We start from the raw sequence: 23,211 nt of genomic DNA, 5'->3' as shown, positions 1-23,211 counted from the left end.
CTCCCCCTCCCCCAGTCTCTAGTATCAGCCTTGCTCTCCCCCTCCCCCAGTCTCTAGTATCAGCCTCTCTCTCCACCTCCCCCAGTCTCTAGTATCAGCCTCTCTCTCCCCCTCCCCCAGTCTCTAGTATCAGCCTCTCTCTCCCCCTCCCCCAGTCTCTAGATCAGCCTCTCTCTCCACCTCCCCCAGTCTCTAGTATCAGCCTCTCTCTCCCCCTCCCCAGTCTCTAGTATCTGCCTCTCTCTCCCCCTCCCCCAGTATCAGCCTCTGTCTCCCCCTCCCCAGTCTCTAGTATCTGCCTCTCTCTCCCCCTCCCCCAGTATCAGCCTCTCCTCCCCCTCCCCAGTCTCTAGTATCAGCCTCTCTCTCCCCCTCCCCCAGTCTCTAGTATCAGCCTCTCTCCCCCCTCCCCAGTCTCTAGATCAACCTCTCTCTCCAACTCCCCCAGTCTCTAGTATCAGCCTCCGTCTCCCCCTCCCCAGTCCCTAGTAGCCTCTCTCCTCCTCCCCCAGTCTCCAGTATCAGCCTTTCTCTTCCCCCTCCCCAGTCTCTAGTATCAACCTCTCTCTCCCCCTCCGCCAGTCTCTAGTATCAGCCTCTCTCTCCCCCCCCAGTCTCTAGTATCAGCCTCTCCCCCTCTCTCCAGTCTCTAGTATCAGCCTCTCTCTCCCCCAGTCTCTAGTATCAGGCTCTCTCTTCCCCCTCCCCCAGTCTCTAGTATCAGCCTCCCTCTCCCCCATCTCTAGTATTATTATTATTATTCAGCCTCTCTCCCCCCTACCCCAGTGTCTAGTATCAGCCTCTCCCATCCCCCAATCTCTAGTATCAGCCTCTCTCTCCCCCTTCCCTAGTCTCTAGTATCAGCCTCTCTTTCCCCGCTTCCCCAGTCTCTAGTATCAGTCTCTCTCTCCCCCTCCCCCAGTCTCTAGCATCAGGCTCTCTCTCCCCCTCCCCCATTCTCTAGTATCAGCTCTCTCTCCCCCTAACTCCAGTTTCTAGTATCAGCCTCTCTCCTCCCTCACAGTCTCTAGTATCAGCCTCTCTCCCCCCCAGTCTCTAGTATCAGCCTCTCTCCCCCCTCCCCCAGTCTCTAGTATCAGCCTCTCTCCCCCCTCCCCCAGTCTCTAGTATCAGCCTCCCTCTCCCCAATCCCCCCGTCTCTAGTATCAGCCTCTCCCTCCCCAGTCTCTGGTATCAGCCTCTCTCTCCCCCTTCCCCAGTCTCTAGTATCAGCCTCTCTCTCCCCCCTCCCCCAGTCTCTAGTATCAGTCTTTCTCTCCCCCCTCCCCCAGACGTCCACAGAGCATTGTACGCCGCAGCATGGAGCAAAGAGCTGATTGGCGTGCAGGCGCCAGCAGTTCCGGGGTCAATCAGCTCCCTGTGCCCAGCACCCGCAGTTTATTTCTATTCGCGTCTTAGAAATACGGACACGAATAAATGGAGGTGCACCTCCCCCCCCTTCGAAAACACAGCAGATTAATAGACTATCTAATGGAGGAGGAGGGGATGTGAAAAAAAACTAAAATAAAAATTTTTTGCTGCCAGAAAGTGACACCCACCGCAGCCCGCCACCGGACCACGGGTGCCTAGTAGTAAATACGGCCCTGTGTCTGTGTTCACAAATGTGTTTTTGTCCTCCTCACCAGGTTGCCACCACACACATGCTTGACACCATCTGAACCAAATAAGTTTATTTTGGTTTCATCAGACCCCAGGACGGTTGCAGTAATCCATGTCCTTACTCTTCTTGTCTTCACTAAACTGCGGCTTTCTTGTACATTATATTTAGAAGAGACTTCCTTCTGGGATGACAGCCATGCAGAGCAATGTTATGCAGTGTGTGTGGTATGGTCTGAGCACTGACAGGTGGACCCCCCCCCACCTCTATAACCTCTGCAGTGTGCAGCGTGTCACGGTCAGAATGACGATGATGATGAGACTCAAAGGATCTCTCGATATCCGGCTGCTGTTTCTAATTAAAAATGTCATGTGTGCACACGAGAATAAATAACTGCACAGCAAGTCAGTTATATCTATCTCCATGACTGGCTCTTAACCAAGTGTGTTTTTTATTGTTTGAAAGAAACTCTAGGCCAAGCAGTAAGGGGGTGTAAACAAAAGTTTTAGTCCAATCAAGTATCGCAGGGCAGGGCTTCATGACGTAGAGAGATCTACACATCCTTCTTGGATTGGTCGGTCCAGACTCCAGGAATTTTCCTTTGTCCATCTGTCTGGGGTGTAGAACAGGAAATAGCAGCCATCTTTACAATTACATGTGCTGGTATATACTGTGTCTAAGGAAAATACACTGAATATGCAATATACATATATACATATTAGTAAGAAACAAAAGCATTCACAAATATGTGTTAGTTCACATCTACTGAACTATATAACTGAGTCTATGAAATGGCTGAATTAAGTATTTTTGGATACTCAATTCTTTATCCTCAACAAGCGTATGATCTCAGCACTAACAGGTGGACCCCCCAGCCCTGTAACCTCTGCAGTGTGCGGTGTATGGTCTGAGCACTGACAGGTGGACCCCCACCCCTGTAACCTCCGCAACAATGCTAGCAGCACTCATACGTCTATTCTGAAAAGACGACCTCTGGATATGACGCTGACCTCGTGTACTCAGCTTCTGTGGTCGGCCATGGCGAAGCCTGTTCTGAGTGGATCCTGTCTTATCTGCTGTATGGTGTTGGCCACCGTGCTGCCGCTCAGTGTCAGGGTGATGACAATTTTCTTATAGCCTCGGCCATCTTTATGTAGAGCAACAATTCTTTTTTTCAGCTCCTCAGAGAATTCTTTGCCATGAGGTATGAGAGAGTGCGTGAGTGATAACACCAAATGTAACACCTCTGCCCCCATTTACACTGGAGACCTCGTAACACTAATGAGTCACATGACACCGGGGAGGGAAAATGGGTAATTGGGCACAGTTTGGCCATTTCACATATGGGTGTACTTACTTTTGTGGCCAGCAGTTTAGACATTAATGACTGTGTGTTGTCAATCATGCTGTGAACTTAGTGGAGGAGGTGGAAATCCAACAATCTCCATTGGTTCAGGAGAAGCTAGATCACCGATAGACTGGAAATAAAAAATATAAATCCATAAAAATACAAATATAACTAATTTTATCTATCAAAAGCAACTGAATGTGGAATAGAAAAATGAACATTTTATTTTTACAATTGTTATCGATTTATTAGAAAAAAATTCTGCAACTAAAAAGATCAGTTCTCCTTTACATAAATGTTTTTACCATCTGTCTCGTGTCTTCTCTTGGTCAATATCGTTTTTCCAAAACCTCCATGGAAAGCAAAGAAAAGTGTGAAGAACGTCAGGAGGATGACGGCTTTTATTGCCAGATAGCTCCTATAATCTGCCTTTAGGCTACGTTTCTGCAATAAGAATTTGTCCAGTTTTTATGTTGCAGATTTTCTACACGTTTTAGTTAAAATTAGGCTACTTGTGTTTTTTTTCATTGAATTTTTTTTAGTGTATTTTTTTATCGTGTTTTTACTGTTGCATTTTTTTTTAGCTCTTTTCCATTTGTAATGTTCTAAATCTAACTGCTTTGTTTTTTTTATTATTCCTGGCATTTGACATTCACAAAACATTATTAATACAGTCACGTGCAGAATATATTCATATTTTGTGCTTTTACGCAGTGGAAACTCAGTAAAAACACATCTGTGGGGGTTTTTTTACCTGCAGATTTTCTGCATTTAACACAATTCTATGGTGGAAAATCTGCACATAAAACTCAGTATATACACAAGTGATCTCCCATCAATAGTTATAAACGGTATTTGAATTAATAGCACAAACTTCACTGAACAGTATATTATACCGACAAAAAAAATATATTTTCATTAAATAAATAATTAAAAGAAATATATTTTGTTCAAAAAGTATATAGTCAAATATTTACAGGCAAATACAATTGCGGGGAGGTTCTCACTGCTATATTACATTAACTACATGTGCCAACGCTTAATGCGAATATTTTTTTTTATATATTACTAGCTGACGTACACACGGCGTTTCCAGGGATAGTAACGGTCTCTCTGTTTCTCTCCCAGTCTCTGTCTGTCTCCTCTCTTTTTCTGTCTGTCTCTTTCCTTGTCTGTCTTTTTCCCTGTCCTGTATCTGTCTTTTTCACTGTTTGTCTCTCTATCTCTTTCCCTGTCTGTCTATCTATTTCCCTGTCTGTCTCTCTATGTCTTTCCCTGTTCTGTCTGTCTCTTTCCCTGTCTGTCTCTTTACCTGTCTTTCCCTGTCTGTCTCTTCGTCTGTGTATCTCTTTCCCTGTCTGTCTCTTTCCCTGTCTGTCTGACTCTTTCTGTCTCTGTTTGTCTCTTTCCCTGTGTCTGTCTGTCTCTTTCCCTGTGTCTGTCTCTTTCCCTGTGTCTGTCTCTTTCCCTGTGTATGTTTGTCTCTTTGTCTGTCTGTTTCTGTCTGTCTGTCTCTGTCTGTCTCTCTTTTTCCCTGGCTGCATTGTGACTCGCCAACATTCCATTTAAGGGCGTGACTGCGCATTCTTCTGAAGTTCTGGCTGCACTGTGGCTCCCAGCTCCATTGACTTTAATGGATGCAGGTTTTTTGGCGAATAACTGTAAAGCGCGGGGTTAAAATTTCCCCTCAAAACATATGACGTTCCCTGGGTCAAATGGAGTGTCTGTGCAAAGTTTCATGATTGTACATGCGACGGAGCAAATTCCTTTAGCGGACATACATACATACATACACACACTCAGCTTTATTTATTAGATATATATTTATATATTATTGATTATCAATAATTTAATAATACAAAAAATTATATTCTCTGTCCATTTATACCTTAAATATATTTCATAGGTATCAATCCCTTTAACATTACTGAATTTTTTTTAGGGAACTTAAGCTATAACTGTTAAATAGGGAAATATGTCAAAATTATAGATTAGCTGCAAAAAATATTTAAAGGGAACCAAACATCAGGATTTTAGTATATAAGGTGCAGCCAGTGCAGTACTGGCACTATCAGGCACAGGCTGTACATATCATTAGTGGGCAGCTCGGATGTTTAGGCTGTGAAATCCAAGTTTATGAAGTTCAAGTCAATCAAAAAGTGGATGAATTTTCAAACTTCATAAACTTGGATTTCACTGACTAAACATCCGAGCTGCCCACTAATGGTATGTACAGCCTGTGCCTGATAGTGCCAGTACTGCACTGGCTGCACCTTATATACCAAAATCCTGATGTTTGGTTCCCTTTACATTGGGGGAGCTATCCCTTTAAAAGGGCCATGGGTGCAATCTTACACAAACTATTTCGTAATATGTAATGAATAAATTCTGTGCAAATAGCAAAAAGGATTTTGGTCACTTTCCCTTTAAAAGTGCAATCTGCACAAAAAATTATTTGATATATTAAGTGTTATAAGTTCTGTGCAAAGGGTAAGTCGCATATTGTGGCACATTGAGGTCGCTATCCCTTTAAAAAGGCTGTTCATGTAATTTTATATGATTAAATCACTTAATCTATCCAATGACTAAATTGCATCCAAAAACATGTATTAGGATATTGTACAAATCAAGTAAAAAGCTGGAGTTTCCCCAAAGATTTATCTATAAAGACCTTAAACATCACTGGTAGAATGGAAGTTGCGTGCTGATTGGTTGCTATGTGTAAGGACAGGTTTCCTGTTAGATATGTTGGAGTGTCTGTCTCTTTGTATCCTCATTGTATACTGATGTTCTGTCACTTTCTGTATAAATATATTTATGTGTTTTCTGTTTCACCAGAGTCTTAATGGACAAAGCGAGGCGCAGAGTCCGACCCTCTCCTGGTCTCAGCGGTAACTCCCGACCACAGACGGGTGACATTGTGCGACCACAAAACCTCACATAAGGTAAGATCATCAGTGCGTAATGTGATTAATGACAGGAGCTGATAATAACAGCGGCCATGATGCCACATTGTGCTGACACAGAAGAGTGAAGATTCTCCTGGCAGACGAGAGGAGAAGTGATCATTAGTGTCCATTACTAATCTGCCTGCAGCCACCACTAGGGGCAGCTACCATTCACCGCAATGCACAGGCTCCACTGCTCCTCCTAGCGGTACCCAGATTTATGACTAGTGACAGAGAGCAGAGAATTCTGAGCTGTAAATACTATGAGATTAATCAATGCAGAATTATAAAGTGTTTTCTGTTATTTTGTACACAGGGGTGTGACCCAGAACAAGAACGACCCCTAAGACGCGGCTGTAATAAATGCCATTGTGTCACCATGGACCCAAATATATTCCAGGTAAGTGGTAGTGACCGGGAGTAAGGCTAGTTTAACACATCCGGCTTTTCACCGGTTTGCCGGATTCGGCGCACACTAGTACAATGTATACAGTACAATGGCAGCGCGATAAGTGCCGGTCACATGCTGTAATGTGACTGCAACATGTGGGCTGGACGTTGCGGTGCTGCCATTGTACTGTATACACTGTACTGGCGTGCGCCGAATCCGGCAAACCGGCGAAAAGCCGGATGTGTGAAACCAGCTTAAATCGTGTGCATGTCTCTGATATGTAATATTTGGCTACTCCATGACCAGCGCTGTTTCCTTTTTCTACAGATCAACGCTCCAGAGCGGGGGGCCTGTTGTGCCCCCATATTGAAGATTGGATATGGATGGGGAAGACGACTATCACAAGTGAATGATGTGGCAGCCGCCATGTCAGGAGCAGATGACGCTCTTCAGTATGAGGCACATTCTGGGCTCGGGCTCTGTTCTCATTACTTTCTCCAGTCAGATGTAATCACAGAGTAAGTGAATCTTCTGCTGCATCCACCCCAATCTACGGCACATGCTACCATTATCCAGCACAGGGATAATGATCATCAATAAGTATCATTATCATCATCATCATTATCATCATCAGGACCACACGACTGATGGGAACTTCTACATTACACATCTTGTAAGAAATTAATAAAGATGTTAATGAATATAGGGCGGCACGGTGGCTCAGTGGTTAGCACTGCAGTCTTGCAGTCCTGGGTTCAAATCCCACCAAGGACAACATCTGCAAGGAGTTTGTATGTTCTCCCCGTGTTTGCGTGGGTTTCCTCCGGGGTCTCCGGTTTCCTCCCACACTCCAAAGACCTACTGATAGGGAATTTAGATTCTGAGCCCCAATGGGGACAGTGTTACCATTGTATGTAAAGTGCTGTGGAATTAATAGCACTGTATGAGTGAATAAATTTATATATCTATAATGAATATAACTGGCTGTGTATACAAGTATCATTCTTCATCCTGACTGTATATTTAGTATGAAAAGTGGTGACCCCAGAATATTTTGGGGTGCAGTATTGTAATAGTGTTACTGTCTTTTATATATTTAACCTCAGCTTGTTCCCAGCTGCCATACACATGTTCTGTATATAGAGTAGATGCCTCATAATATATTGTATACTGATCGTAGGTTTTCTGGTCGGCCATGATTTTCTTCCATCAGACTTTGAGTTTATGGCTCCTGCCTGATAAGAATAATCAAATTCATCCCATCAGACAAGCAGATTGATTTCGCCCTGAGTTTCTGCCTACAAAACCCCCAAGAATTAGTTTTGATCACAGGGAGAAGTTGTCAGCAACCATATAAGGCCAGGGCCATACGGGGACTACTGCGATCCAAGCATGACACTCGGCTCGAGCTGGCGGCACAGCAGGAGCCGAGTGGACCACAGCTGCGGGGGGCGGGCCGGCTCTGAGGAGGGACGGGGCAGCGCTGCGGAGGGGAGGACTAGCACTGAGAAGGGGTGGGCCGGCACTGAGGAATGGAGGGATTTATCTCCCTCTCTCCTCCATAGCCGGCTATTTCCATTCTCGCCCTGCACTAACGGGTACACCGGCGTACTGCGAGTGCAGTGCGATTTTTCTCCCGCCCCATAGACTTGAATGGGTGCGAGAGAAACTAGGATCGCATTGCACCTGCACCATGCTGCGATTGTTTTCTCGGTCCGATTAGGGCTGAGAAAATAATTGCTCATGTATGCTGGCACATAGAGTAATATTGGTCCGAGTGGAATGTGAGCAGTACCCAGTCCGGGTACTGCTTATCCGCCTCCTATTCTAATCAATAGGAGGCTAATGTGCGGTACCAGGCTGTGGCCGCTATCAGAAGACAGAGCAGCTCCAGAACTGAGCATTTTCGGCCGCCAGCTACCGCGACTGAGAACAGCTGATTGGTGGGGTGCGGGGTGTCAGACTCCAGCTGATGACACATTGATGACCTCTCCTAAGGATAAGCCACCAATGGTAAAGTAGTGGACAACCCCTTTAATGGTAAGCTAAGCCCAACCCAGCCCTGCTGGTGACTGTCAGCTTTTATCCTACCCTGTGCATAGGCAGATAGCAGCCAATAAATAGTGGTGGGTGGAGACAGCCAGCGCTCATGAATATCAAGGACCACATAGGTGGAGCTCGCCACTGAGAGGACTAATCAGTGTGATCAAAACTACAGCAAGTACCCTGCATTAGAATCCGCTGCTGTATAAACCCTTGGTAACAGACTGACCAGAAATATTTAAAGGGAATGTTCATCAGATACAAGGCGTTTTTTTTTTTTCACATTATATAGATGAAAAAAATGTATATTCCACACTGGCCTCCAAGTCTGATATTAGCTGCACAGTCCATTGCACTGACTTTCACCCTATTCATATAGATGAAAGAGGTTTACATTGTATTTATAAATCCAGATGTTTTTGTTCCATTTCCCCATTTACATGTCATTACATTTGACGGCTCCTGTGATTTCCAGCCTCGCCCCTTTCTCCCCTGTTGCAGTCTGTGCTGGGGCAGAGCAGGAAACTGCCGCCTCCACAGCATCCTGGCTGGTGCACAACAGGAACCAGCCACCGCACAGTTACCATAGAAACCAGCAGCAATGGGGCAGTGATACGAGCGTGCGTCATGAAGCCACGCCTTCATGTTTCTATGGTGGAAAAAGTCCCGGTTTTCTGTGCTGTGTCTTAACCTCTTGTGTCCCTCCGCGCCGCCATGGAGTGCCCGCACCTTACCGCCAGTGTCTGCATAGTACCGGACACCGCTGCTTTCCCCAGCGGCTGCCCCTCCTCATGGTGCTGCAGTGGTGAGTGACTCCTCCCGCAGGAGAAGCAGCGCCGCCTGGCTGTGGCGCTCAGGAAAGTCCCGGGCTCTGAGCTCGGCCTAGTGTGCGGTTTGTTATTGTGTGCAGCAGCGCAGAGTCCGCATCACCAGGGAGCCGCGGAGCCGGCCGCGGGGAGGCACGATAGTGACGACACGATCTGGACACGATAGTGACGACACACGATCTGGACACGATAGTGGCGACACACGATATGGGCACGTGTTCAGTGAAGAATCACTGTGCGGCCGCATTGTTCACACTGGAGGGGCCATATACAGGCGGGTGAGGACCCTCCACACTGCGGGCACAGGGGCACGGTTTCCCAGGTGTCCTGTGCCAGTCTGCAGGGTGGCATGTCCATTACTCCTGCCCTCTCTTGGCCACTTTCCTTCTGGGGGGACAGAGGGGCTGCTTAGTGCTTACACGTGAACACGTATTGTTCTAGCCCTACTCTGCAGTGGTGACTGATCCTGAATCCTGATTTCCTTGGTCGAGGCTGCCCCCGCCGTGCCCATGTCTGCGTCCCCCGCCCTGAATGCCTGTGTCTGTGCCCCCGCCGTGCCCATGTCTGCGCCCCTGCCCTGAATGCCCATGTCTGTGCCCCCGCCGTGCCCATGTCTGCGTTCCCTGCCCTGAGTGCCCATGTCTGCGTCCTTGCCCTTAATGCCAGTGTCTGGCCCCCCGCCGTGCTGATGTCTGCGCCCCCCCGCCCTGAATGCCCATGTGCCCTGCGGAGCCCTGTACCCTCCAGTATAGTGATAGGCTTCTTAGTTTGTCACATTAACATGATACAATTTGTACAGCTTAATTACTTTCAGGACATCCTGGTTATGCTAAGATTTGGGGGTCCCGGCAGCATGTTGCCCCCCGCCATTGCCTACACTCTGGGAGGATAAAGATCTATAAGTTGTATTTTTCTGGCCTTTTGTTTCCCTCTGAGCTGTCATGTCACAGAGTCCGGCTCAGATGAGGAGCGGGTATTCCTTCTCCATACGAGCTAGACGTTGGCATGTGGTCAGGACTACAGAATAGCCGTTACCTCTCACCCCGTACACTCCCATCACTCTACTGTTACTGCACCCTCTGTGGAAAGTACTGACTGCCATTATTTGCAGCTATGTAACTCCTTGCTGGTCCTGTGGAACTACAAATCCCAGTACTGCAGAGGGCCAATCTCACAGGGGCTAAGCACAGACAATAGCACAATGAGAAAGGCCTCAGATGTTCGTGTTCTCCTATTGTTACTGTGGCAGGGAGTCCGGCGGTCAGACCTCGCTCTGTTCACTGTTGGGGCCCAATTGCTCGAGCTGACCGGGCTGTTATATCGGCGGTCATATAATAATTGCCCTGTGTAAGCAGGACAAATTCTACCTGCAGAGTTAATCCAACCGATCAGTGCACCTCGGACATCATCGGCAGCACGTTTCCTACAAACCATGGCAGCAATCCAAGGGAAGCTTGTCACCATTATTGGCATATCTAAATGAGCCTTTAACTAATGACGACCGATGGTATTATCTGCCATTATCAGACCGTTTAGCAGCCTGTCACCATCTGTATGCAGGCAAGAATAAGGTCTAAGGGTACCGTTTCACTAAACGACGTACCAGCGATTCCGACCACGATATGACCTGGTTAGGATCGCTGGTGCGTCGCTACATGGTCGCTGGTGAGCTGTCAATCAGGCAGCTCTCACCAGTGACCAGCCAGCAGCGACTCATGGAAACGATGCTGCACTTGGTAACCAAGGTAAATATCGGGTAACTAAGCAAAATGCTTTGTTTGGTTACCCAATATTTACCCTGGTTACCAGCGCACACCGCTTAGCGCTGGCTCCTTGCACTTGTAGCCAGGGCACACATCGGGTTACTAAGAAAAGCATAAATACCCGATGTGTACTCTGGCTACGTGTGCAGGGAGCCAGCACTGGCAGCCTGAGAGCGGCGTACGGTGGTAACCAAAGTAAATATCGGGTAACCAAGCAAAGCGCTTCGCTTAGTTACCCGATGTGTACCTTGGTTACCAGCGTCCGCAGCTTCCAGACGCCTGCTCCCTGCACATTCAGATCATTGCTCTCTCGCTGTGATGTGTGCTTCACAGCGGGAGAGCAGCGAGCAAAAAATGAACCAGCAGTGTGTGTAACGATCAGCGATTTCACAGCAGGGGCCAGGTCACTGCTTAGTGTCACACAGAGCGAGATCGCTGAGGAGGTCACTGGTACGTCACAAAACCTGTGACTCAGCAGCGATCTCGCTATGTGAGAAGTACCCCTAAGCTTACAGTACAGACCAAGTGTTTGGACACACCTCATTCAGAATTTTCTTTATTTTCATGACTCTGAAAATTGTAGATTCACATTGAAGGCATCAAAACTATGAATTAACCCATGTGGAATGAAATACTTACCAAAAAAGTGTGAAACATCAGAAAATATGTCTTATATTCTAGGTTCTTCAAAGTAGCCACCTTTTGCTTTCATTACTGCTTTGCACACTCTTTGCATTCTCTTGATGACCTTTAAGAGGTAGCCAATGGAAATGGTTCTCACTTCACAGGTGTGCCCTGTCAGGTTTAATAAGTGGGATTTCTTGCTTTATAAATGGGTTTGGGACCATCAGTTGTGTTGTGCAGAAGTCTGGTGGATACACAGCTGATAGTCCTACTGAATAGACTGTTAGAATTTGTATTATGGCAAGAAAAAAGCAGCTAAGTAAAGAAAAACGAGTGGCCATCATTAGTTTAAGAAATGAAGGTCAGTCAGTCCGAAAAATTGGGAGAACTTTGAAAGTGTCCCCAAGTGCAGTGGCAAAAACCATCAAACTCTACAAAGAAACTGGCTCACATGAGGACCGCTCCAGGAAAGTAAGACCGAGAGTCACCTCTAGTGCGGAGGATAAGTTTATCCGAGTCACCAGCCTCAGAAATCGCAGGTTAACAGCAGCTTAGATTAGAGACCAGGTCAATGCCGCACAGAGTTCTAGCAGCAGACACATCTCTAAAACAACTGTTAGGCCGGCTTCTCACTTGCTATTTTCTCGCAGTAGTGCAATGCGAGAAATTCTCGCATTGCACTCGGACACATGTTAATCCATGAGGCAGCTCCCATCTGCTATTTTTTTCTCAATCCAAATTGGAATGAGAAAAAATCGCAGCATGCTGCATTTTGGTGAGTTTCTCGCACGATTCTCTCCAATGCAAGTCTATGGGTGCATACGGACCATCCTAGTGACATGCGTTTTTCACAATATATTTCACGCATGTAGCAGAGAACAATGTAAATGCTTCTGTACATAACATTACATGAATAGCAGCTGCTGAGGGTAAAAACTGATTGCACACTGACAGCACACTGATGACTAGTGAACTAAAATCGGTCCAGTTTTTTTCCTGTTACTCGGACCGATTTTACACGCATAAGTGTGTTTCCAGCCTTAAGAGGAGACTTTGTGCAGCAGGCCTTCATGGTAAAATAGCTGCTAAGAAACCACTGCTAAGGACCAGCAACAAGCAGAAGAGACTTGTTTGGGCTAAAGAACACAGGGCATGGACATTAGACCAGTGGAAATCTGTGCTTTGGTCTGATGAGTCCAAATTTGAGATCTTTGGATGCAACCACCGTGTCTTTGTGCGACACAGAAAAGGTGAACGGATGGACTCTACATGGCTGGTTCCCACCGTGAAGCATGGAGGAGGAGGTGTGATGGTGTGGGGGTGCTTTGCTGGTGACACTCTTGGGGATTTATTCAAAATTGAAGGCATACTGAACCAGCATGGCTACCACAGCATCTTGCAGCGGCATGCTATTCCATTCGGTTTGCGTTTAGTTGGATCATCCTTTATTTTTCAACAGGACAATGACCCCAACACACCTCCCAGGCTGTGTAAGGGCTATTTGACTAAGAAGGAGAGTGATGGGGTGCTATGCCAGATGACCTGGCCTCCACAGTCACCAGACCGGAACCCAATCGAGATGGTTTGAGGTGAGCTGGACCGCAGAGTGAAGGCAAAAGGGCCAACAAGTGCTAAGCATCTCTGGGAACTCTTTCAAGACTGTTGGAAAACCATATCTGGTGACTATCTCTTAGGCCTGCAACACACATCCATGCCGCCGGTACGTGTTTGGGACTTTTTGACACGTATCGGCGGCACGAACACACGTGCACCAATATTACCCTATGGTAACAGGCACACACACGTAAACCCACACGGAACGTGTGTCCGTGTGGTTTGTACGTGTGTGCGTTTTTTAACACGGATGACATGTCCGCGTTTCAGCGGCATCACGCAGACACGGACCCGCTAAAGTCAATGGGTCCGTGTCTGCACGTACGTGACACGGACGTGTGTTTTCCGTATGTTTATTTTTTTTTAAAAAAATGGTGAAACAGCTCAAGACACACGGACTGCACACTGACATGACACGTACGTATCTCACACATACACGGACATTCAGCACGCACGCACGGCAAGCATACGCCATCACACTGATATCACACGTACCGGAGAAATGGACATCCAAAACGGTCCGCGAGACACGCACGTGTTTTTTGCGGACGTGTGTTTCAGGCCTTTAAGCTCATCAAGAGAATGCAAAGAGTGTGCAAAACACTAATCAAAGCAAAAGGTGGCTACTTTGAAGAACCTAGAATATAAGACATTTTCAGTTGTTTCACACTTGTTTGTTAAGTATTTCATTCCACATGTGATAATTCATAGTTTTGATGCCTTCAATCTGACGCTACAATTTTCAGAGACATGAAAATAAAGAAAACTCTTTGAATGAGAAGGTGTGTCCAAACATTTGGTCTGTACTGTATGTTCACACTGAACATTTTGGCGCAGATTCAGAGCCGAAATCTTCATAAAAATGCTTTGGGTGTACAACAAGCTTTCCGTTCATTTGAGTGGGGGAATGCACCTTTAGTGCATAAGTTGCATTTATTCAAGAGGTTGTTTTATTTTTTTTTAATGTGGTTGAAAAAATGGTCGTGGCAATGTACCAGAAATCATCGTATTTCCACAGCCCATACTGGAAATCTGCACAAAAATCCACACTGAAAAAGGCATCAAAAATATCTTCACGACAGTGCGAAAAAAGCCAATTCTTACAAAAATGCAAAGTTTTTTTGGATGTGGATTTTTGAGTCTGATCAGTGCTGTGTGAGCGTACACTGAAGTGCCCCATTCACTGATTGTGTTATCTCACTGTATTGTCTTGCATCTGTTGTAGTTTGCCGCTCTAATAAAAGCCCATGGGTCTGCCTGACTTGTTCCAGTGTCCACTGTGGACGGTAAGTGCTGCAGAGTGCTGTGAATCCAACATGCTTCAGGTGCTGTAATATTCAACCTTCTGAATTAGAAATAAGGGGAATATGCAATAAATGTTGTGGGGGTCCCAAAAGGTGGGGGAACTGGGGTCTTCTACATGCGCTGCTTTATCCATAACTTTCATAGATCTGAATAAAGTAAGCTGCATGTCATTTTCTGTAATCCTAATAGGTGGAGGCTGGAAGTGGAACCCTCACCAGACATTATTCCATATCCCTTCCAGGCTGTGGCTGTGTAGTTAAAGGGAACCTGTCGCCAGATTTTACGACTATAAGCTGCGGCCACCACCAGTGAGCCCTTCCATACAGCATCCCAGAATACTGTATATAAGAGCCCAGGCCTCTCTGTATAACGCAAAAACACTTTTATTATACTCACCTAGGGGGCGGTCCGGTCCTATGGGTGATTCTGCTCTCCGTCCTACGTCATCCACACAGGTTGGCATTGCGGTCCAGCGCAGGCACGCTCTGATCTGTCTTGCTGAGGGTAGGGCAAATTATTATAGTGCGCATACACGGGCAGTTTTTGATCTTTCCACGCTCCTGTACATTACAGTACTTTGATCTGCCCTCAGCAGGACCGATCAAAGTGTGCCTGCACAGGACCGCAATGCTGGCCTGTGTGGATGATGTAGGACGCGTCATGCACACAGGCCTACGAAGAAGGAGGACAGCCATCGTAGAAGAGAGGATGCGCCAGACCGGAGAGCAGCGACACCCATTGGACCGGACCACCCCCTAGGTGAGTATAAGTGTTTTTTAAATTACAGAAAGCGGCCTGGTCACTTATATACAGTATTCTAGAATATATATAAGAGTCTACTGGTGGTGGCCACTGCTTACAGTCACCAAATCTGGTGACAGGTTCCCTTTAAGGTTTTGTTGACACATGATTGTGCCAGGATATAGTTAATAAGGTTGAAAAAAGACAAGAGAACCATAAAGTCCAACCTATAACCGAACATGTTCATCCAAACAAAGGAGAATCCCATTGGAGTTGGATCCAGTTGCTCCATATTAAAGGGAATCTGTCACCAGGTTTTTCTTTGTCGCTCCATTGGGAGACCCAGACAATTGGGTGTATAGCTTCTGCCTCCGGAGGCCACACAAAGTATTACACTTAAAAGTGTAAAGCCCCTCCCCTTCTGCCTATACACCCCCCCGTGCATCACGGGCTCCCCAGTTTTTATGCTTTGTGCGAAGGAGGCACACATCCACGCAAGCTCCACATGTTAGTCAGCAGCAGCTGCTGACTATATCGGATGGAAGAAAAGAGGGCCCATAACAGGGCCCCCGGCATGCTCCCTTCTCACCCCACTCTGGTCGGCGGTGCTGTTAAGGTTGAGGTACCCATTGCGGGTACATAGGCAGGAGCCACATGCTGTTTTCCTTCCCCATCCCTTTCAGGGCTCTGGGTGAAGTGGGATCCTAATCGGTCTCCAGGCACTGGGACCGTGCTCCCTCCGCAGCCCCTGGGGAATCTGCTGGACAGGAGCCGGGTATCGTCAGGGACAAGGCCCTGCTACTGTGAGGTACTCTGTGTCCCCTCGGGGACGGCGCATGGAGCGCTTGTGTCATACACGCTGCAGCACTGCTGGGTGTGTTAGTGCGCCGGGACTACCGCGCTGGCCGCGCTTGTTTGCCGGCCGCGCTTATAACTTTAGTCCCCGGCTTCTGCGGCCTAGTACCGCATACTCCCGCCCCCGGGCCTGCCAGTCAGGGGAAGGGAGGGACGCTGCATTGGACGTCAGCGCTGAGGGCAGGAGCATACTTTGCATCCTCCTCCCCCCTCACTGAGCACCATGGGGCACCAGATTCCCGCACTTTCTAGGGCACGCCCACGGCCCCCTCCTCCTCACAGAACGCCGGCAGCCATTCCTGTCAGCACTTCTGAAGCTGGAGAGGAGAGACACGGCTCTGGGAGACCCAGGCTGGGAATCTGGTGGTCACACAACCGCTTTGAGCGGACGGTAAGCCGCACCTGTTTCTAGGTGCTGGACCCCCTGGGTGCCGAAGTGTATATATATGCTTATATGCTATACATTTACTCTGTACGGTCGCACTGTTGGTTTTTGGCTATATACCCTCCCGGATTGTACTCAGAGGAGACAACATGTCGTCCGCAAAAAGCAAGGGTGCCAAAGCACAGGCTTACTTTGCAACCTGTACCTCATGTGCGGCTATGCTACCGGCAGGTTCCACCTACCCTCATTGTGTGCAATGCTCGGCCCCTGTGGCACTTACTCAGCCGGAGCCTCTGCCACTGGTGGCCCAAGTGGAACCACCTGCTACCACTGTCCAGGTGACAGGGACGGAGTTTGCAGTATTCGCTGACAAACTCTCTGAGAGTATGGATAAATGGTCTGCTAAGATACTAGAAGCTTTGCAGTCCAGACCTATAACACAGGCCCCGGGCACGGTTGAATCATTGACCCCAGGCCCCCCTCAGTTGGAGCAGCAAGGTGCTCCTGGGGTGACTCATAGGTCCCAAGGTGAGGTCTCTGACACGGACCGCAGTCCCAGACCGCCTAAGTGGGCTCGCAGGGAGATTCCCTCGACTTCATCACACTGCTCAGGGTCTCAGCAGGAGGACTCTCTAGAGGATGAAGCGGAGGTGGCAGATCAGGATTCTGATCCTGAGGCCGCTCTCAACCTAGATACACCTGAAGGAGACGCCATAGTGAATGATCTTATAGCGACAATCAATCAGGTGTTGGATCTTTCTCCCCCAGCTCCTCCAAGGAGTCAGCTTCTCAGCAGGAGAAATTCCGTTTTAGGTTTCCCAAGCGTACAATGAGTACGTTTCTGGATCACTCCGACTTCAGAGAGGCAGTCCAGAAACACCGAGCTTGTCCAGATAAGCGCTTTTCTAAGCGCCTTAAGGATACACGTTATCCCTTCCCCCCTGACGTTGTCAAGGGTTGGGCTCAGTGTCCCAAGGTGGATCCTCCAATCTCCAGACTGGCGGCTAGATCCATAGTTGCAGTGGAAGATGGGGCTTCACTCAAAGATGCCACTGACAGACAGATGGAGCTCTGGTTGAAATCCATCTATGAAGCTATCGGCGCGTCTTTTGCTCCGGCATTCGCAGCCGTATGGGCACTCCAAGCTATCTCAGCTTGTCACTCGCAGATTAATGCAGTCACACGTGCCTCTGCTCCGCAAGTGGTGTCCTTAACCTCTCAGGCGTCGGCGTTTGCGTCCTACGCCATTAATGCTGTCCTGGACTCTGCGAGCCGTACGGCGGTAGCATCCGCCAATTCGGTGGCAGTCCGCAGGGCCATGTGGCTACGTGAATGGAAGGCAGACTCTGCTTCCAAAAAGTTCTTAACCGGTTTGCCATTTTCTGGCGACCGCCTGTTTGGTGAGCGATTGGATGAAATCATTAAACAATCCAAGGGAAAGGACTCATCCTTACCCCAGTCCAAACCAAACAGACCTCAACAACGGAAGGTACAATCGAGGTTTCGGTCCTTTCGGCCCGCGGGCAGGTCTCAATCCTCCTCGTCCAACAGGCCACGGAAGGGTCAGACGAACCCCGATTCATGGCGGTCTAAGTCACGTCCTAAAAAGACCGCCGGAGGAACCGCTCCCAAAGCGGCCTCCTCATGACTTTCGGCCTCTTCACACCGCATCCTCGGTCGGTGGCAGGCTCTCCCGCTTTTGCGACGCCTGGCTGCCACAGGTACAAGACCGTTGGGTGAGAGACATTCTGTCTCACGGTTACAGGATAGAGTTCAGCTCTCGTCCCCTGACTCGATTCTTCAGAACTTCTCCGCCCCCCGAGCGAGCCGATGCTCTTCTTCAGGCGGTGTGCACTCTGAAGGCAGAAGGAGTGGTGATCCCTGTTCCTCTTCAGCAACAGGGTCACGGTTTTTACTCCAACTTGTTTGTGGTGCCAAAAAAGGACGGATCTTTCCGTCCTGTTCTGGACCTAAAACTACTCAACAAACACGTAAAAACCAGGCGGTTCCGGATGGAATCGCTCCGCTCCGTCATCGCCTCAATGTCCCAAGGAGATTTCCTAGCATCAATCGACATCAAAGATGCTTATCTCCACGTACCGATTGCACCAGAGCATCAGCGCTTCCTGCGTTTCGCCATAGGAGACGAACACCTTCAGTTCGTGGCACTGCCTTTTGGCCTGGCAACAGCCCCACGGGTCTTCACCAAGGTCATGGCAACAATGGTAGCAGTCCTACACTCGCAGGGACACTCGGTGATCCCTTACTTAGACGATCTGCTTGTCAAGGCACCCTCTCGAGAGGCATGCCAACACAGCCTGAACATTGCTCTGGAGACTCTCCAGAGATTCGGGTGGATCATCAATTTCCCAAAGTCAAATCTGACACCGGCCCAATCGCTGACATATCTCGGCATGGAGTTTCATACTCTCTCAGCGATAGTGAAGCTTCCGCTGGACAAACAGCGTTCACTACAGACAGGGGTGCAATCTCTCCTTCAAGGCCAGTCACAACCCTTGAGGCGCCTCATGCACTTCCTAGGGAAGATGGTGGCAGCAATGGAGGCAGTTCCTTTTGCGCAGTTTCATCTGCGTCCACTTCAATGGGACATTCTCCGCAAATGGGACAGGAAGGCGACGTCCCTCGACAGGAACGTCTCCCTCTCTCAGGCAGCCAAAGCCTCTCTTCGGTGGTGGCTTCTTCCCACTTCATTGTCGAAGGGGAAATCCTTCCTACCCCCATCCTGGGCGGTGGTCACGACGGACGCGAGTCTGTCAGGGTAGGGAGCGGTCTTTCTCCACCACAGGGCTCAGGGTACCTGGACTCAGACAGAGTCCTCCCTTCAGATCAATGTTCTGGAGATAAGGGCAGTGTATCTTGCCCTGAAGGCGTTCCAGCCGTGGCTGGAAGGCAAGCAGATCCGAATTCAGTCGGACAACTCCACCGCGGTGGCATACATCAACCACCAAGGCGGAACACGCAGTCGGCAAGCCTTCCAAGAAGTCCGGCGGATTCTGCTGTGGGTGGAAGCCACAGCCTCCACCATATCCGCAGTTCACATCCCGGGCGTAGAAAACTGGGAAGCAGACTTTCTCAGTCGCCAGGGTATGGACGCAGGGGAATGGTCCCTTCACCCGGACGTGTTTCAAGAGATCTGTTGCCGCTGGGGGATGCCGGACGTCGACCTAATGGCGTCCTGGCACAACAACAAGGTCCCGGCATTCATGGCACGGTCTCAAGATCACAGAGCTCTGGCGGCAGACGCATTAGTTCAGGATTGGTCGCAGTTTCAACTGCCTTATGTGTTTCCTCCTCTGGCACTGTTGCCCAGAGTGTTACGCAAGATCAGGTCCGACTGCCGCCGCGCCATCCTCGTCGCTCCAGACTGGCCGAGGAGGTCGTGGTATCCGGATCTGTGGCATCTCACGGTGGGCCAACCGTGGGCACTACCAGACCGACCAGACTTGCTGTCTCAAGGGCCGTTTTTCCATCTGAATTCTGCGGCCCTCAACCTGACTGTGTGGCCATTGAGTCCTGGATCCTAGCGTCTTCAGGGTTATCTCAAGAGGTCATTGCCACTATGAGACAGGCCAGGAAACCAACGTCCGCCAAGATCTACCACAGGACGTGGAGGATATTCTTATCATTTCTTATCCTGGTGCTCTGATCAGGGTTTTACTCCCTGGCCATTTGCCTTGCCCACTTTTCTTTCCTTCCTTCAATCTGGGTTGGAAAAGGGTTTGTCGCTCGGCTCCCTTAAGGGACAAGTCTCTGCGCTCTCTGTGTTTTTTCAGAAGCGCCTTGCCAGACTTCCACAGGTACGCACGTTCCTGCAGGGGGTTTGTCACATAGTCCCTCCTTACAAGCGTCCGTTAGAACCCTGGGATCTGAACAGGGTGCTGATGGCTCTTCAGAAACCACCTTTCGAGCCAATGAAGGATATTTCTCTTTCACGCCTTTCGCAGAAGGTGGTCTTCCTAGTGGCAGTCACATCTCTTCGGAGAGTGTCTGAGCTAGCAGCGCTGTCATGCAAAGCTCCTTTCCTGGTGTTTCACCAGGACAAGGTAGTTCTGCGTCCGGTTCCGGAATTTCTCCCTAAGGTGGTATCCCCCTTTCATCTCAATCAGGATATCTCCTTACCTTCTTTTTGTCCTCATCCAGTTCACCAATGTGAAAAGGATTTGCACTTGTTAGATCTGGTGAGAGCACTCAGAATCTACATTTCTCGTACGGCGCCTCTGCGCCGCTCGGATGCACTCTTTGTCCTTGTCGCTAGCCAGCGTAAAGGGTCACAGGCTTCCAAATCAACCCTGGCTCGGTGGATCAAGGAACCAATTCTCGAAGCCTACCGTTCTTCTGGGCTTCCGGTTCCCTCAGGGCTGAGGGCCCATTCTACCAGAGCCGTGGGTGCGTCCTGGGCTTTGCGGCACCAGGCTACGGCTCAGCAGGTGTGTCAGGCGGCTACCTGGTCGAGCCTGCACACTTTCACGAAACACTATCAGGTGCATACCTATGCTTCGGCAGATGCCAGCCTAGGTAGGCGAGTCCTTCAGGCGGCGGTTGCCCACCTGTAGGAAGGGGCCGTTTTACGGCTCTATTACGAGGTATTATTTTACCCACCCAGGGACTGCTTTTGGACATCCCAATTGTCTGGGTCTCCCAATGGAGCGACAAAGAAGAAGGGAATTTTGTTTACTTACCGTAAATTCCTTTTCTTCTAGCTCCAATTGGGAGACCCAGCACCCGCCCCTGTTCCCTTCGGGCTGTTGTTCTTTGTGTACACATGTTGTTCATGTTGAATGGTTTTCAGTTTTCCGAACTTCCTTCGGATTGAATTTACTTTAGACCAATTTATAAGTTTCCTCCTTCCTGCTTTTGCACCAAAACTGAGGAGCCCGTGATGCACGGGGGGGTGTATAGGCAGAAGGGGAGGGGCTTTACACTTTTAAGTGTAATACTTTGTGTGGCCTCCGGAGGCAGAAGCTATACACCCAATTGTCTGGGTCTCCCAATTGGAGCTAGAAGAAAAGGAATTTACGGTAAGTAAACAAAATTCCCTTCTTTCTACCCCATCTGAGAGCAGCATAATGTAGAGACAGAGATCCTGATCCCAGTGATGTATCACTTTGTGCTGCTTGCTGCAGTTTTGATACAATCTTTATTTTATCTGCTGCAGATGAAGCAGTATACGCCCACATCACTGATTGACAGCTTACTATGTATAGGTAGAATCAGGTGGGCTGAGGTTTGACTACATGGCAGGAGGTTTACTAGCTCTCTGGTAATCTGCCGATACAACAATGGCTTTATAAATACTACACTAACCAGCCCAGTTATTGACATATTGCTTTAATCAGGGTCTCTGCCCCTCTTATTATGCTGCTCTCAAATTAGATAGCAAAATTCTGCTGACAGATTCCATATTAAAGGGGTTGTCTGGGCCAATTTTATTTTTTAACATAGGCATAATAACTGCCAGGCGCTAGCTCAGAGCTGTTACAGACCGCTCCTACCGGCGATTGTCCTGCTTCACATCAACAGAGCAGCTCTTCCTCTTCTGGGCCGCTCTGTCGAGGAGGTGTGACTGCTGATTGACAGCTGGCTCCCCGCAGTTAGTCAGCAGGGAGCCGGCTGTCAATCAGCATGTCATCGGAAAGCCCCATCAGTCAACAGAGCGGAAGAGAAGCCACTGCTCTGTGACATGTCAATAAAAACTGCAGCAGCAGTACGTAACCGCTCGGTGCTGGGCAGAATAGGTTGGTAAATGTTAACTACCCGCCAGTTTCTAAACCCAAAGTTCGAGAAAAATAAAAAAGTCTTAGACAACCTTTTTAAGGGAAAAATTCCCATGACTCCAGACATGCTGTCTCTAATGCTCTTCACATTGACTTATCTTTCAAGAGATGGAGAGAAGACTGGTAAACTGGAATTATAATGCCAATATAACAAGAGCACGTTTAGCTGTGCGAATTAAACTAGTCAGCGCACGTTAGCGAGCATTAATCGTCAATATAACAAGTCAATCAGTGCTCGATTACTGGCGCGTTTCCACAGAGCAATGAATAATAATGGGGACACAATGATCACTTTTACCATTGTTTTGTCCCCATACAGAAGGATGTTATCAGTAACATATTTACATGGTCTGATTGGATATGAGCGTTCCTATCAACAATTCTAAGTGCATCATGAGATCCATGTATACCGTCACTGTGTGTTCATCTTGTTCTGGGTTTTAGAACTTTCTGTTCTGTAAATGAATGTTATTGATGTCAATACTATGGATATTAGTATAGATCTGCTTGAATGCACTTTGAGACGTTAGATAAACTTCTACAATAAAATCATGTGAAATGTCCCTAATGAGAAAAAATTGTTCTTCCTATGTGATTGTTTCCATGTGATGAACAGGTACGTGAATGGTCATGCCAAGAAACATTACGAGGAAGCCCAAACACCACTGCCCAACCACAAGCTGCAAGAAAAGTTAGAGAAAACTCAGCACACGGTGTGTATGGACTGCAGCAGCTACAGCACATATTGGTGAGGTTCAGTCTTTCTGATACTCTTCTTAGGGGTACTTCACACACAGCGAGATCGCTACTGAGATCGCTGCTGAGTCACGTTTTTTGTGACCTCATTAGCGATCTCGCTGTGTGTGACACTGAGCAGCGATCTGGCCCCTGCTGTGAGATCGCTGCTCGTTACACACAGCCCTGGTTCGTTTTTTTATTGTTGCTCTCCCGCTG

At 48.3% G+C, this 23,211-nt stretch overlaps 1 protein-coding gene and 1 long non-coding RNA gene across 2 annotated transcripts in view; one reads left to right on the top strand and one right to left on the bottom strand.

Annotated features, from left to right (window-relative positions):
• Window positions 1–2,098: 2,098 nt before the first annotated feature.
• LOC142301636 (uncharacterized) lies at window positions 2,099–9,289 on the bottom strand. The gene is made up of 3 exons (XR_012752857.1): window positions 9,083–9,289; window positions 2,976–3,096; window positions 2,099–2,231 (listed from the first exon to the last, which is right to left on the bottom strand). It is a non-coding gene; the product is annotated as an uncharacterized LOC142301636 (long non-coding RNA).
• Window positions 8,941–23,211, top strand: part of USP3 (ubiquitin specific peptidase 3) — a 111,341-nt gene continuing 97,070 nt past the window's right edge. Inside the window, exons 1-3 of the mRNA XM_075342656.1 lie at window positions 8,941–9,153; window positions 14,402–14,462; window positions 22,874–23,005. Coding sequence (XP_075198771.1) covers window positions 9,063–9,153; window positions 14,402–14,462; window positions 22,874–23,005 — 284 coding nt within the window. The 5' untranslated portion in view covers window positions 8,941–9,062. The remainder of the gene's footprint in view (window positions 9,154–14,401; window positions 14,463–22,873; window positions 23,006–23,211) is intronic.

This window comes from Anomaloglossus baeobatrachus, chromosome 4, assembly GCF_048569485.1.
Source record: "Anomaloglossus baeobatrachus isolate aAnoBae1 chromosome 4, aAnoBae1.hap1, whole genome shotgun sequence".
Classification (NCBI taxonomy): Eukaryota; Metazoa; Chordata; class Amphibia; order Anura; family Aromobatidae; genus Anomaloglossus; species Anomaloglossus baeobatrachus.
This window is presented reverse-complemented; position numbering and strand designations above follow the sequence as displayed.